Below are 14,524 nucleotides of genomic sequence, written 5' to 3'. Positions count from 1 at the left end.
CTCTGCATCATTGCCATTGCACATTCAGCAGACTTAACCGTGGGCGCATTATAGTCCACAGCATCACTGCGCCGCGTCCATCAGCAACAACAGCCCATCGCCATACCCATCCGTATCGTTCCCAAGCACAAATCGACATAATTCGAAGCCATGGCAGGTGTGAATATGGAGGACATTGAGTTCCGCGAGACGAACCTCGATCGAATCGCTAAATCATGGTCCCTCGCTATGGGCTACTCGCATGAGCGCATACAGAAAGTACACGACTTGACAGACGAGGAAATGCGCCATGCCGCGAACGAGGGGCACGTTGTGCTCGAGACTGTCTGTCTCTTCATTCATTCCAGTATAAAGCGAGCCCAGTTCAAGCTGCCATGCGACTTTTGGAGTATACTGCTTCACGAGTTTGGAATAGTGGTGTACCCCAGTGCCATGACGGAGGCGGTGGATTTACACGGTGTCAACGTCGACAAGACCTTTACAGACTGCTACCATGGGCACATTGGTATATATGAATGAAAAAGATCTCTTAGCTGGCCGTGGACTGACAATGAATAGTTATGCTTGGCCGACGACGGAGTAATGGCCCACCGCCGTGTCCTTTCGAATACCTGCGGCAGCCACCGCCCGTATACAAGAAGAATACCTCTGACGAGGAGGGATCAGATACCGACGAGACAGACTCGGGGATAGGCTGCGAGAAGTGCTGCGATGGGTGTGCGCAGGACTGACTGGGAATGATGTGATGATGAATGGCAAGGACTGGGTGTCGACCGACTGTCCACACTGGAGCATATGCAGCGAGTATGAGATTAGTGAAACATTGAATTCTTTCCTCCACTTGTTCTTTACCTTCATTCTGTCACCTTGACACCCATCTTGCCATCGCGGTTAGCCCGCCACACGCCCTCTTCGCCAGTGAACTCCTCCCGCTTCCAGATCTCGACCCTATCCTTACACTCCTCGAGGGCCTGCTCGCCCGCACGCCAGGCAGCCTGTCTATGAGGACTGGACACGGCGATGAGTATAGACTCCTCGCCTATGGGCACGGGCCCAAGACGGTGGGTGATGGCGATGCCGGTGAGGCCGTGGGTGGCTTTGATGGATGTGGCGATGGAGAGGAGCGTGCGTAGGGCGAGGGGGTGATAGGATGTATAGGTCAACGAGTGCACAGGTTTACCGGCAAAGTTGTCGCGCGTGGTGCCTTGGACTTGGGTCAATACTTGTTCTCCATGCGCGAGGAATGTATGCGTAGAGTGAGTACCTGCGAATAGAACTATGGCGCCTGCCGAGGGGCTGCGGACGCGGTCCATGATTGTATTGACGTTTAGGTTGTCATGCGTCAATGAGACATGACAGCCCTCTTCTGACAACTCCCATTGTTGTTCTTGTTCTTGCGAGTCGGCCATGCTCGTATACTATGGGTGAGGCCTAAGGCTTGGGCGGTTTGCGGACGCGGGGATGAGCCGTCTTTGAGGAGCTGACAGTCTGGGCCAGGCCTATGAACTTCACTCAGAGGCAAGTACTAAATAAAACAGTGGTCGAGCTTGAGCTGGAGGAATACGAGTCAATGTAATTGTTCAGCTCCCAGAGCACCTGGGCAGGCGTCAGTGGTGACTTGGAGGGAGACACGTGAACTCGCCCCACCTGAACTTTAACTCTCGACAGACACTTGCGACGATACGATCCCTCCATCTTCACCTTGCACCACACGAATCTCCAGCTGTCCTTAACCCAAGGAACCACGATTTTCCTCATCTATCTCCTCTCCAACCTCTCGCCGCCTTCTAGCAAGGGCTTCGCGCCGATCGACAGCGTTATGCACGACCATCACCGGCCGCGATCACCCCATTACGGGCGAGACGCAGGACAGGACCACCACCGGCAGGGTAAACCACAACCTGGACGCACTGGGCAGCGGTCGCCATCAGTACTTGGAGGCATGCGATTGCGCGCGACTCGCTTGCATGAGCTGGGCATCGATCAACGTTCTCGAGTTTGATGGCTAACTTACCTACCGACCGACGGGGCTATTCCAGATCTCCCGACCACCACTACGAATCATCGAGGAGCACGTCAAGAGGCAGGATGCATTACGAGGACCGCGTCAAGGACCCGCAAGACTACAGTGGCATGTACGACGAGGGGCAAATTCCCGACGACCGTGGCGTAGGCCGTGGCTATCGCGACAGAGATGAACCTGGGTCCAGATCGCCTCCACGGGGCACAAGCCGTTCGCAGAGTCCTACAAGAGACGCGGGACGGCCGAGCGATACTGTGATTCTGGAGGAACTGCCTCACATGTTGACGGCGGGAGAGGTTCGTACCCTATACCAGGCGACAAGATGAAGAATCACCGCCCGGCGATGCGCCATGGGACTCGAATCCATGGCTGCAGTCAGTGGAAACGAAGCCATATTCATTTTCATGTTCAATCACTCCTCAAGATCTGGACGACTAATGTCACGGCGCACAGCTGCACGACAGCGTTCTTAGAAACTCCATCGCTTCCGAACTGCCCCCCATCGACGTGCGAATTGCACGAGGTACGTCGACGCCGCGTGCTTGTGTGCAAGCGTTACTGACCAGCCCGCAGGCGCCCATCGAGCCTTTGTCCAATTCGATTCGGTTGACAGCGCCATCGCCTTCACCCGAGAACACTTCCCGAAGCTGTATCTTGACTTGGCGCAACCGACTGATGAATTGCCAGGTGGCCGGTTTAGCGCGTACCTCCATTACGCACGCAGCAGGGACGATGTGGATGCCAAAACGATGGTAGGGCAGTGGCCTTGCTCTTTGGTATGTGATCCGCTTCTGATTGAACATCGTGCAAACTTGCTGACGTACAACAAGTGCGGGTTCTCCAACTACTCGACGAGAGTCAAATGCAAGCAGTGCAATACGCCCCATTCAGGTGCGTCAACGAATTCCTCCCTGAAAACAAACCGCGCTGATCTCCCTAGTCGAAGCAGACTGGCGACTGAGCCTGACGGGCCAGGCTGATGCGGGAGAGTCTGCGTCGCAGATACTCGTCATCTACCCCCTTCCCTCCTTCATCGACGAGGCTATGCTGGCAGCTGACGTGAAGCGCCTCGAGCTCGAGGCACCCGCTCCCAAGAGAGACGCCAACGGCGGTCCGAAGCTCAAGTCTACCGCGCCGACCAACAACACAGCCGGTGTCGGTGCTCGTCCAGGCTCATTACATCGCGTCTTCCTCATGAGGGAAGTGTTCAACAACGAGTCGTTCAAGTACGGCTTTGCCGAGTTTTGGACGGCCGAGGATGCTGCCAAGGCTGTCGCAAAATACCAAGCCTTGCGGTCATTCACCGTGGCAGCGTGCGAGGTGACCGTATCCACGATCCACATGGGCGTCTTCCTCCCCGAGGAGCGAGATGTCACCCCTGAGAATGAGATGATGTCCTTCCATCCGCTGTTCAACCCATCACTGCGCGTTCGATATCGGGACATAAGAGTATACCCGAATCAACTGCTGGTCACCGACGGCCCACCTGAAGGGGCTGCCGGCAAGGGGTCTGGTGACGATGGCGACGCCAAGAGATCCAAGAAGCGCAAGGCGGAGGCGTTAAAGGACGGCAACGCGAGCAAGAAACCCGTCGTGATGGCCGGGCAAATGGCCATGTGGCAGCGTAAACACGATGAATTGCACCAGGGCAAGGCGGGTCAAAACGGAAACAAGGTTGGTAGTCCAGAGACGGCAAAGCAAGACCCCGACGCGCCTATCAAGATCTCACTCGGTGGCGCTAGTATCGGTGGCTCTGCACCGAAGCGAACACCCAGTCCCGAGAAGCCGTCTGTTGAGCCTCCTCGGGAGGTCTCGTACGTCGACCGCGAAAGACTCATGTGCCTCATCTGCATGCGCAAGTACAAATCCGTCGACGAAGTCAACATTCACGAAAAGTCACGGAACCACAAGGCGGCGACGGAAAATAAAGACCAGGTCAAGGCGGCGTTGCCTCGTCTCGCTATACGCGACAAGCGCCTCGAGAAGACCAAATCGGAGCATTCGGCGGCGGACGTCCCCGCCCAGGAGACAACAGAGTCAACCGAGTACCGCGACAGGGCCAAGCAGCGTCGGCAGGCGTACAGCCAGCCCCGGAAGCCCGCGACCTCCCAAGCAGTCCAGGCGCCCAAAAGGGAGGCGCCGCCCCAGCCTGCACCATCCAAGGGCGCTGGCATGCTCGCCAAGATGGGCTGGACGGCTGGCAAGGGTCTAGGGGCCGCCGGCGAGGGCCGGACAGATGTCATTGCGCAGAACGCGTATCAGGAAGGCGTTGGCCTGGGCGCCGAGGGTAGCAACCTCGGCGACGCGGCGGCGCTGGCGGGGCGGAAGACCAAGGGTGACTACAAATCGTTTGTGGAGAACGTCAAGGACCAAGCGAGGGAGCGCTACAACAAGATGTGACAACTTTCTCTTCCAAGGACGGCTCACCAATATCACGCAGCAACGACGGCATCAGGAATGGGGATAGATCTCTTTTCTTCTCTACTATGTTCAATGAAGATCAGGAGGGGTATATCCATGTACACAAGAATCCAAAAGCATGCCACACACACAATGCAAAATCAAATCAAACAAAGACCATGGTATCCGTTATTCGTCAATGTTCCCCCCTCACAGGACAAGCATGAGTGCACTCAGGGCCCCTGCGGCCAAGAGGGAGGGGATAAGGCGTACGCCGGCATCATCGTTATCTTCTTTGTCTGTGCTGTCGTCAGCCTGATCGTCCCCGTTATCACCACCGTCCGTCTCCGTCGCGGTGGGTTCCTCTGTGGCAGTCATGGTGGTGGTAGCCTCCGTAGAGGTGGTGGAGGCAGACGGGGTAGGGGTGGGAGTAGACTGACTCTCAACGCCTGTGACATCGGGCAGGTCTCCCTCCTCAATGTCGACAATATCCGTGTCGGTGCTGTTCAGGTTGGCCTGGGCGATGCCCAGCTGCTCGTTGGCGAGGTCGTAGACGACGTAGGCGCTGCGGAGGAACGTGGCGCCCAGGAGGGTGAACTGGTCGTCGTCGATGCCAAAGTCGGAGGTGGAGCCGATGCCGAACATGCAGGCGCCGTCCCAGTCGCCAAAGTACTGGCGAAGCGTGGGGTCGCTCTTGAAGATGTCCTGCACGTCGCTGTAGGCGTCGATGACCATCTCGTCCATGGGCACGCTGATGGTCTTGCCGTCGAAGCGGAACTCGAACTTGTAGCCCTGGCCCTTGTCGCCGCGGTACGCGCAGTCGATAAAGGGCGCGAGGACGTCGATGAAGCTCAGCACGCCAAACTCATCCCACAGGTCCTGGACCTGGTCGTTGGGGAGGAGGGATATGGTGGAGCCAGAGTCGAGAATGGCGAGGGAGTCCAGGTTGGGGATGTTGACAGTCTTCTCGCCATCGGGAGACACCACGTCGAAGCCCTGGATCTCGACGTTGAAGGAGGTGATCTGGCTAGTGCCTGCCAGCGCGTCCGATTGCAGGGGGAGGGTCGCCAGGTTGCCGATGAACTTTTTCTGATCGATGCCGCCAAAGAGCAAGGCGCCGGCGTCGGTGTCGATGTCGTTGAGATACAACGAGTAGGCGCGGGTGTTGATGTGGCCCTGGTCGACCAAGTTGTCGATAATGGTGGGATACTCGCGTGTAGACGCGACGTTGACGGAGAGGCCAAGGCCCATGATGCCCGTGGGGCGGACGGATTGGAGGGCCAAGCCCATGCGCTGCCCCGTCACCTCGACATCGCCAAACGTGACCGTGTCTTTAAAGTACTCGCCTTGTATCCTGCGACTGTCGAGGTACTGGATGTCAAAGTCCTCCCCGTTCACGGTCTCGAACGTGCTGCTCTCATCGGGGTCGACTAGAAACAAGACATGTTAGACAGTGGGATTCGGATGTGAGGAGGGGGAGCGGGAAGTACTTGCACTGGGTTTGACAGAATCCGTTGTATGTCTGCAGTTCCTCGTCGTTGCACAGGTCTGCTTCGACGCTGTTGACCCAGGTGTCGGAGCTGCCCGTGTCGAGCAGGAAGCTGATCTGCTGAGGAGGAGTGCCTATCTCAAACTCGGAGTAGTAGCCACCGCCCGTGATGTTGTTGAGCGCCTCGAGGGCAAACGGCTCGGCGTCGTCCTGGCGCTTGCGCAGGGCAGCGCGACGGGCGTGGCCATTGTCAAAGGACTGGCGCGAGAATGGCACACTGAGATGACCGGCCGAGACGGCGCTGACCAGGGCGAGGAGGGCGACGGAGCGCATGGTCACTGATGTCTGCCCGTTTGTTGCGCGGGAGCCTGGATGTGTACGAGTAGGACAAGGACTGGAGCCTGGGGGGACGAAGGCGGCCAGGAGCTCTCTTGAGATGAGTGAGCACAAAGGTTCGAGAGCAAGCCAGCAAGCAAGATTTGTCAATCCCCGTGTCGGAGAATTAAAGGAAAAGGAGGATCGGCTCAAGCGTCGAAGCCATATTTAAGAGAAAGGCAGGCGGCGGCGACGACGGGGTTCGGACGAAGGACTGGAGGCTGGCTCACGGTTGGCGGTTGGCGCCGAATGCTGGTCCAGGTCCAGTCGTGCGCACATTGGCGGGGGCGCAGACCGGGATGGCGTCTTGGCGATGGGAAGCTGAAAGACCAGCATGACTGCAGTCTGCATGTGCAGGCGACGCCCGGTCCGGATGCTTGACGATCGTGGCTCCCGGCGGACAGGACCTGACGAATCGTGGAAGTCTAGTCTTGCCTCAATTGTGTTTACTGGCGCATACAATGAGACACATGGCGGCGCCTGTTGAGACAGTCTATGATAGTGCTTCATGCCCGTGTAGTAGTGAGCTAGCGTACGTCATTGAAGTGCCTGCAGGGCCTGAAAGCAGCCTGGGCGGAAGGTGACTTTCAGCCTTCCCAGGCCTGAGGTTAGGTCAGGTCACCAGGAGCCCCATGCTGCGCCTCCATGCCCACCTCCATGTCTTCAGTTCCTCTTCCTCCTCCTCATTCTCCAAGTGTCCATGTCCATGAGTCATTGCCGGTCACAATTGTCGTTGCCTGTCAAGTTGCGCTGGCCAGTGTAGTCGTAGGCTCAGCCGCCATTGGCGCGTGGCGCTGCAAAGTCAATTAAGCTTGTTTCCCGCCCTTTTGGCTTCTACTCTAATTCATCCTCAACCCTAATAAAGCCTGCGCCAACACAGACGGCTGTGTTGCGGGCACATATCCATGCCTTACCATAAAATCAGGCCCAGAATCCATCAGCTGATTTTTGACGCCTCTGCGACTGTTATAACTTCACTTTTCCTTGGCGTCAGATCGCCTCGCGCTATCAACCTCGGCCAAGTCCTCCACGCCTGGGCATCGTCACGAGCCACGACTCACGGTGCAACGAATAGTGGATATCCTTCATGTTCTTGGCAATGTTGCCAGTCTACCCGTCAGGCATTTATAATCGGGGCCTAGCCTGGATATACGTATGGACCTTGATGCTTCCGTCCAAAGTTGCAATATATACTAATCAGTATTTTCGTGGTCGTCACTCACATTGGCCTGTGTTCGTCTGTCTGTCGACCATGCGCTCTCACAATCATAGTGAGCCAAGCCCCCGCGACGACTCCATGTCGACTCGAGACACTCCTTCGGGCGTCAGCGTTACTAATGTCCTGTCACACAAACGCCGTGAACCACCCTACGTTTTGTGATTATCGGTCTTCATTCTCATCTATCGTAGTTGCATCACTGTTCCACATTGCCATCCTGGCAAAGCGTCCTTCTTCTGAGTCCTGGCCCTGACAAAATTCATGTTACGACCCTCACCCCAGCCGAACAACTTGCGACACCCCCTACACCAAGCAGTAGAGGAAAACCCCAAAGAAAAGAACTTACTTGCAATGCCACGTGATGCCGAACTTTTCAAATGTCTCGCGCAGCTTCTCTGCGTCGGTACGCTCGGGCTTGTCTTGACAAAGACGATAGGGTTCGCTCACAGTCGGTTTCAAGGGATGAAACTTGATGCCGAACTTTGCAAATGTCTTTCGCAGGCTCTCGACGTCGTGAGGCTTGGGCTCGTCTGGACAAGGACAATGGTTTTGGCTCATGGTTTCAGTCTCGATAAACGTGTCCTCGTTTCGAGCAAGGGGTCGAGACGATTCATGACCTCGACCAGTGTAGCTCGGCAGCAAAGAACGGTCATCTTGGCCCGGCGGGGACATGAAGACCGCGCCAATGCCAACAATATCGGCGGCCATGTCTTGGTCGTCGTCGTAGTTCTGGTCGCTATTAGTACCTGGCTTCTCCCACTCACCGTGTACGCCACTGTTCGTGTTGCAGGCACAGCACCACATGTCTGGCTTGTCCTTGTGCATGGCGCACTGGGAAGGGCCTTTGCTGGCAAACAGGGTCTTGCCGTACCACTGGGCAAACTGCGCGTGCACTTCGTCTCGACCATATGGGTCGTCTGGGTGGGTGTTTGGCTGCGCATCATCAGCATCATGCGGGTTGGGCAGGAGATCTGCTTCAGAGAGGCCCATCATGAACTGATGATGGAAGAAGTCAGGTCTGTGTTATGTTGTCTCTGTGGGTTGTTGTGTCAGTTGCAGGTAAGTTGAGCAGGTGCAAGATGAGGATAGAGTTGGCCGCGAGGAAAGTCTGATTATATGCCCTGAGAACAACAGCTCTGTTGTGGTGACATTGACTCGACCCTCTGGAAAGGGCTCTTTGACGCTGTTCACTTCGATCACTCACAGACGAACAGCCTCCGACACGGCGGTACAGTCTGTGGACAAAGAACGGTAGGTTGGACGAGTGATTGTCGCCTGTGTGCCCTCCCAAAAATGTGATTCTATTATCAATGAACATACCATGGCCGGCCCTTCTCCAATACATTACAAGGGGGAACAAGACATCTAATATGCGCGTCAGAATACAACATGTTGTCCAAACACCAGCGTCAACGATCCATCTAGAGCTTGGATTCCTTCTCCTCCCCGTCCTGCTTGAGCCTCACGACGCCCTGTTCACTCTGTTAGCACGACACCAAGAACTAGGAATCAGTACTACTCACCTCCTGCACACAACTCGCCAACAGCGTCCCATCCTGCGAGAAGATGCGCTGCATCACGACGCCCCTCTCCCCGCCGGCCCACGGACTCTCCATCTCGCTAAACATCCACTCGTCCGCGCGCACCTTGCTCGGCTCGTGGAAGTAGATGCTATGATCCAGGCTGACGAGCATGCCCACGCTCGGCCGGCCCTCCCACTCGCGCGCCACATCCTCGTCCGAGACGTCGATGCTCTCGTTCGCCAGCGCGCCCCGCACCTGCGACCGCAGCGGCTCCTCTAGGGAACCGACTTCGGAGGGCCGGAAGGGGAACCGCCACAGCCCGTGGATGCGCGACACGGTCCCGATAAAGTAGCTGTCCGACATGTACGCGAGCGCGTTGAGGTGGGCCTGTGTGCCGCCCTCGGGACTGATGCGGCCCCGCGCGCGCATCCAGGTACGGCACTTTTTCTCGTGCGGCTTGCGGTTCGGGTCGTTTCCATGGAGGACGTCGATGCGCGTGGCCTCAAAGGGGCCGGCACCGCGTCCTGATGATGATGACGAGGCGTTATCGCTTTTGTTGGTGTCTGAAGGAGGAGGCGGGATGTCGTCCGGCAGCGCGGCGGCGTGCTCAACCGTCTTCTTGCCCTCATTGTCCTCCTTGGCAAAGGAGATGGTGGTGGTGAAGATGCAGCGTCCGCGCTGCTTGGCCTGGACGGTCCTGGTGGCGAAGCTGCGGCCGTCGCGCACCCGCTCGACGTGGAAGAGGATGGGCAGGCCCGAGCTGCCGGCGAGGATGAAGTAGCAGTGGCACGAGTGCGGGAGGAAGCCCTGCGCGACGGTCCTCTGGGCGGCGGCCAGGCACTGCGCGATGACGCTGCCGCCGTAGATGCCACGCGCGCCCGGCGGCGTCCATTGCGGACGGGTGTTTGTGAAGATGTCCGGGCCCAGCACTGCGAGCTCTGTCACCGAGAGCGTCGTCTCGATGGGGGATTTGGTGGGATCCGGCGTGCGAGGACGGAGTAACGTCGTCCTCGGTTCTTCCGACATGGTGGCGGTGTTGGCGATAATGAGTGTGGCCTGGCTGAGTTCTGAGGTAAGATCTAGTGCGCAGGACGGAATCGATAGAACAAGCAATAGGTAACAATGAGATCAAGTGAGAATGAGAAGGGAGCAAGCGTGAGGTTGATGAAAATAGGATCCATCCATCCATCCCTACGGGCCGAGGTTCAACGTCGCCCTGGTCTAACTGGTGGACCCTGGCTCAGGGTGCTGTGGGGCGCATTGCGTCGCCTCTGCGAGTGCCGAGCTCGAGTCCTCGAGTGACATCAGGACGCGCAGCTGGGACTGTCATATGAACATGGCATTTGGAAATGACAATCATAAAGAATCGTGAATGTGATTTGAGAGAGAAAAGGCGGGTGCGCCACCCTATATGTACTTCTGCTACCTGTACTGACCGCCACCACCACCGCCATTACCCAAGAGAACTCTCATGATGCCATGCTCTTCTCGTCAAAGTCCTCAAAGATGGGCTCCAGACCTTCCCACGCATCAGGGTCCCCGGCCGGCCCGGCCCTCTCTCGCCGCTCCCAGTACTTCTTGTTGAACTGCCAGTACTCCTCCCCAGTCACATCGCATCGCGCCTTGCTGAACCACGCCGGCACAAACTCCTCGCCCGCCTCTTCGCGCGCTCGCCTGCGCGCACGCTGTCCTTCCTCGAGGCGGTTCTTCTCTGTCGCTGCCACGTCGTACTCTCCGTCTTCCATCGCGCGCTGGTCGGGCCGCAGGCGAGAGTCCGTCGGTGCGATCCACGGCCGGAGGTTGTCGTCGAGGTGGTTGAACGTCAAGGCAAACGGCGTCAGGTTGAACGGGATACCAGCCGGCCGTGGGTTCGCCTGCCACACGAGGTACGCCTGTGTCGGGTCCACCAGGCTGCCCCGATGCACCGGCCCATTATCCTTCTCCTTGGACGGTTCACCCACCGCAGCCTCGTATCCGGGCGTCAGCCGCGCGTAGATGCGCGAGTTCCATCGCCCACCCATGCTGACGCGGACGTTGCCATCCGAGTCCAAGACCTTGCCTGATAGAATGTAGGCGCTCGACGCTTTCCACCCGCGCGGCTTCATGTCCACAAGCGCCACCTCCCCAGTCGTGTGGTTCTTGATCTCCATGGTGCCGTAGTTGTCCACTGTCGGGTTGCCTGTGATGATGCCAATGACCGACGACGTGACCTTCTTCCACGAGTACAGCTCCTCCTGCCCGCCGGCCTTGGGGCGCAGCTTGAGGAACCACGTGCCCAGGTGGTGAATATCAAAGGCCTTGCCGTAAAACTTGGACTTGACGTTCATCTCACCCCAGTACTCCCATTGCGGCGCTTCCGCCCATGCAGCCCCAATAGGTGGGTGGTGGCTGACTTGCTCAATGAAGAATCGGTAGTTCTTGTCCGGTCGCACATACTCAAAGGTCTCGCCGAGGAGAGGGTTGAAGGGCTTGGCGATACGTCCCACGGTGGACGCATACTCACTCGACGCGAACGCAGCGACGTACACGAGGCGCTCGATCGAGTCCACGCGGTCGGCAGCCAGGTCCAATAGTTCGGCGTATTCCATGTCCTCGGCGCCACGGTACAGGAAGGACGTTGGCTCGTTGAAAGAGACGGGCAAGGTCATCTTTGTCATGTCCTTGCCAATCATGGACTTGAGAATTCCCTGATCAATTACGTTAGCAACAGGCTCCCACCGTACTGCCATGGGGAACATACCCAGAGCGAAACCTTCGGCCTGTCGTCAGCATCCAGCTTCAGCCTTGTCCGCACGCCACCCTCGTAACCCTTGAATGAGGGGCTGATGTCGTTGCCTCCAGAGATGACCACATCCTTCTCCTGCGCGGCTTCGCCAGGCGGCATGACAGTCACCTCAACCTCTCCAGCATCGACGGCGTCAAAGAACTCATCCTGGTCGTCAGACTCGTCATCCGAGAACTCGGCCATCTGCTCCAGCGCCGTCGGCTTTCTCGATATACTCTTGACTGGCACCTCCTGCTCCTTATCCTTCTCGGCCTGCTCCAACTTTGGCTCCGCCACCGGCGTCTCGGCACCACCGCCCACACCCACGCCACCTTCCATCACCTCGCGCAGCGCCTTCTTCGTTAGTCTACGCTTGGCCTCGGCTTCACCAAACTTGGCTTGCAGCTCTTCCTGCTCCTTGGCCACTTGCGCCATGCTCTCCTCCCACATCCGCCGCATGCCCGACTCGCGATCTAGACGGTACTGCCAGTACGCGTCGCGGTCCTTGGAGATGCGCAGCAGGTCGCCAATAAGACCCGTCAAGCTGCGGATGGCGCCGTCGTACGTCGACAAAGCCTGCGCTACCTTGGGATCCGAGATGGCCGTGGCTGGCCGGCTCGTCGATTCAGCCATCAGGGCGGCCTGGACATGCGTCAAAGTCTCCAGCTGAAGCTTGGCGGACTGGGCCGTTATATTGAGTGCGTCGCGCGTAGCCGATGGTTCGTCCCTGGCGCTCATATTGTCGTCGTAGTCGTCCTCCTCGTCGTGTTCGCCGGGGATCAAGGCACCGCCGGCGCCCGGCGACCGAGACATGTACCCATCGGTAGCCGCGTCCGCAAAGTCATCATCATCAAAACTGCCCACCGTGCTCGCGCCGGTCTGGTCGGGTCGCTGCACCGACACCTTGACGCTCGACGCAGCACGATGGGGGACGTGGGAGCTCTGCCGGCGCAGGTCGCTAACGCTGGCGGCGTCGCTGTGCGAGTCCTGGACAGACAGGCCGGTGCCAGTCTGCTCCGCCTTGGCTTGCTTCAACAGCTCCGCGCTCTTGGCAGCCTGCTTCTCCTCCTCGCGCAGCTGGTCCTTGGTCCACTGGATGGAGTTATTGAGCGACCAGTACCAGCGCTTCGCCTCAACCTCGTGATTCGCCTTAAGCGTGTACTTGACAGAGGACTTTCCGTGAATCTCAAACTTGGTCTTCTCGTCGGGGCTCATGTGCAGCTTGGCGATGCGCATGTTGATGGCGCCGCGGCAGGCGGACCCCGCGTCGTCCTGGTGCTTGTAGTAGCTCAGAACACCATCCTCGAGCACAAAGAAGCGCAGCTGATACCCCTTGCGATAGTTGGTCCATTTCTTCAGATAGCCCTTCATCTCACGAGACTCGCGGCCGGCCAGAGGGTCGCCGTTAGGCGCAGGCCCCACGCCTTGCGAGGCAGCGTGCCCCAGGACAGCCTTCTCCTGGATGGTCCGCTGTGCAGCGACGGCGGCAGGCGACTTTTTGAGGAAGGACTTCACATTGTCGTCGTTGGTAATGTTCTGAGGCAGCTTGCCCTTGCGGTCACGTCGGAACGGATCGGCACCGTGGAGCAATAGAGCCTGGATGAGGGCCGTGTTCTTCTTTCTCGCTGCTTCGTGGAGAAGGGTACCGCCAGACTGCACAGTCGTGGGTTCCGAGGCGAATTCGGGGCTGTTGATATCAATCACCGTCTTGAAGCGGGGTTCCTCCAAGACTTCCGCGAGGCTGTCGTAGTCCGCTCTGGCAATCAATTCTTGCACCTCGCGCACCTTGGCCTCGGTATACAAGGACCGCGATAGTTGCAGCTGCTGAAAAATCTCGGGGTTTCTGGCGAGGTCGATCGGGAGTTTGCCGTGTGCATTGGCCATTGCATCGTTGATGTCCTTCTGCTCGAGAAGGAGCTTGACCACGGGTGTGCGGCCCTGCGCGGCCGCCACATGTAGGGGTGTGTTGCCGTCCTTGTCACGGGCGTTGACGTCGAGACTGTTGAGACCGTCCGACAAGACATACTCGACCACGGGGAACTCGGCACATTGGATCGCCAAGTGGAGGATTGTGGTGTCCTCGAGGCCACTAGAACCGCCGGACAGGGACGACGTGCTCACTCGTGGGCCCCCTTCGCTCGTGTCGCGAATGGCCTTGGAGATGGAAGCAGTGTCACCACTACGCAGGGCCTCGACAATGCGGAACTTTTTGACAGACTGCTCCAGGCTGATGGCCTTGTCGTGGCTTTGCACTTGCTTCAGGGGTGTCGGGGGCGCAGCCGTGGCGGAAGGCGTCCTGCTCAATCCAGCCGTTGTCGTCGAGAGCTTGGCTCCATGGCCAAGAACGCTCGTCTGGCGCGACAAGCTCGAGGCGGCATTCGATGCGCGGCCATCCTCTGAGCCGGAATCGTCGTCGCCACCGCGGTTCTTATCTCGTCGCAGCAGATTGCGCGCAGCTGCCGACATGGAGCGCTTGTGCATGCTGGAGAGCGTAGAGTTAGCCGACAAGTCCTAATACGAGGTGCGTTGTGACGTGGCCTTGGCGGACAGCCGCTCGTTAAAACGTGGTTTGGACGGATGTCTGTCGCGATTGCAACGACGCCCTCCGCCAACAATCCCAGGGAATCGAGGGGTAGTGGAGTGTGTGAAGGAGTCTCGACCGGGGTTCTACCGCCCTTGGGCCACGTACCTCTCGCCAGCTTCCGACATTTTGGTCCTGCTTTGGGTTTTC

The 14,524-nt window shown here is 58.2% G+C and overlaps 7 protein-coding genes across 7 annotated transcripts; 3 read left to right on the top strand and 4 right to left on the bottom strand.

Moving 5' to 3' along the window:
• The first annotated feature begins 47 nt into the window (after positions 1-47).
• F5Z01DRAFT_203251 (uncharacterized protein) lies at positions 48-793 on the top strand. The gene is made up of 2 exons (XM_046258115.1): positions 48-505; positions 559-793. Exons 1-2 carry the CDS (start codon positions 151-153, stop codon positions 729-731), a joined length of 528 nt encoding a protein of 175 aa, XP_046122518.1. The 5' UTR covers positions 48-150; the 3' UTR covers positions 732-793.
• Positions 687-1,707, bottom strand: F5Z01DRAFT_204387 (Molybdopterin biosynthesis MoaE). The gene is made up of 3 exons (XM_046258121.1): positions 1,648-1,707; positions 1,265-1,596; positions 687-1,204 (listed from the first exon to the last, which is right to left on the bottom strand). The coding sequence occupies exons 2-3, from the start codon at positions 1,407-1,409 to the stop codon at positions 855-857; spliced, it is 495 nt and encodes a 164-aa protein (XP_046122517.1). The 5' UTR covers positions 1,410-1,596; positions 1,648-1,707; the 3' UTR covers positions 687-854.
• Positions 1,708-2,001: 294 nt separating this feature from the next.
• Positions 2,002-4,528, top strand: F5Z01DRAFT_689980 (uncharacterized protein; the record flags this gene model as incomplete). Its single annotated transcript, XM_046266101.1, has 5 exons — positions 2,002-2,319; positions 2,477-2,546; positions 2,597-2,799; positions 2,854-2,914; positions 2,964-4,528. 5 exons carry the CDS (start codon positions 2,002-2,004, stop codon positions 4,421-4,423), a joined length of 2,112 nt encoding a protein of 703 aa, XP_046122516.1. The 3' UTR covers positions 4,424-4,528.
• Positions 4,529-4,633: 105 nt separating this feature from the next.
• F5Z01DRAFT_632664 (aspartic peptidase domain-containing protein) lies at positions 4,634-6,245 on the bottom strand (the record flags this gene model as incomplete). Its single annotated transcript, XM_046261873.1, has 2 exons — positions 4,634-5,853; positions 5,876-6,245. The coding sequence occupies 2 exons, from the start codon at positions 6,243-6,245 to the stop codon at positions 4,634-4,636; spliced, it is 1,590 nt and encodes a 529-aa protein (XP_046122515.1).
• A 1,239-nt stretch (positions 6,246-7,484) lies between these two features.
• Positions 7,485-8,791, top strand: F5Z01DRAFT_203392 (uncharacterized protein). Its single transcript, XM_046258119.1, has one exon. It carries the CDS (start codon positions 7,768-7,770, stop codon positions 8,572-8,574), a length of 807 nt encoding a protein of 268 aa, XP_046122514.1. The 5' UTR covers positions 7,485-7,767; the 3' UTR covers positions 8,575-8,791.
• F5Z01DRAFT_203293 (thioesterase-like superfamily-domain-containing protein) lies at positions 8,751-10,362 on the bottom strand. The gene is made up of 2 exons (XM_046258117.1): positions 9,030-10,362; positions 8,751-8,978 (listed from the first exon to the last, which is right to left on the bottom strand). Exons 1-2 carry the CDS (start codon positions 10,053-10,055, stop codon positions 8,928-8,930), a joined length of 1,077 nt encoding a protein of 358 aa, XP_046122513.1. The 5' UTR covers positions 10,056-10,362; the 3' UTR covers positions 8,751-8,927.
• Positions 10,363-10,498: 136 nt separating this feature from the next.
• Positions 10,499-14,502, bottom strand: F5Z01DRAFT_670299 (Oxysterol-binding protein-domain-containing protein; the record flags this gene model as incomplete). Its single annotated transcript, XM_046264540.1, has 3 exons — positions 10,499-11,716; positions 11,770-14,275; positions 14,483-14,502. 3 exons carry the CDS (start codon positions 14,500-14,502, stop codon positions 10,499-10,501), a joined length of 3,744 nt encoding a protein of 1,247 aa, XP_046122512.1.
• Positions 14,503-14,524: the final 22 nt, after the last annotated feature.

This window comes from Emericellopsis atlantica (assembly GCF_019669845.1).
Source record: "Emericellopsis atlantica unplaced genomic scaffold F5Z01scaffold_2, whole genome shotgun sequence".
NCBI classification, from domain to species: domain Eukaryota; kingdom Fungi; phylum Ascomycota; class Sordariomycetes; order Hypocreales; family Bionectriaceae; genus Emericellopsis; species Emericellopsis atlantica.
This window is presented reverse-complemented; position numbering and strand designations above follow the sequence as displayed.

Coding starts and splice junctions, on each gene's coding strand:
- F5Z01DRAFT_204387 (XM_046258121.1), bottom strand. CDS start 1,409: ATGGCCGACTCGCAAGAACAAGAACAACAATGGGAGTTGTCAGAAGAG. Junction 1,205..1,264: donor CGCCATAGTTCTATTCGCAG/GTACTCACTCTA, acceptor CCCAAGTCCAAG/GCACCACGCGCGACAACTTT.
- F5Z01DRAFT_203392 (XM_046258119.1), top strand. CDS start 7,768: ATGTTACGACCCTCACCCCAGCCGAACAACTTGCGACACCCCCTACAC.
- F5Z01DRAFT_203293 (XM_046258117.1), bottom strand. CDS start 10,055: ATGTCGGAAGAACCGAGGACGACGTTACTCCGTCCTCGCACGCCGGAT. Junction 8,979..9,029: donor TGGCGAGTTGTGTGCAGGAG/GTGAGTAGTACT, acceptor CAGAGTGAACAG/GGCGTCGTGAGGCTCAAGCA.
- F5Z01DRAFT_203251 (XM_046258115.1), top strand. CDS start 151: ATGGCAGGTGTGAATATGGAGGACATTGAGTTCCGCGAGACGAACCTC. Junction 506..558: donor CTGCTACCATGGGCACATTG/GTATATATGAAT, acceptor GACAATGAATAG/TTATGCTTGGCCGACGACGG.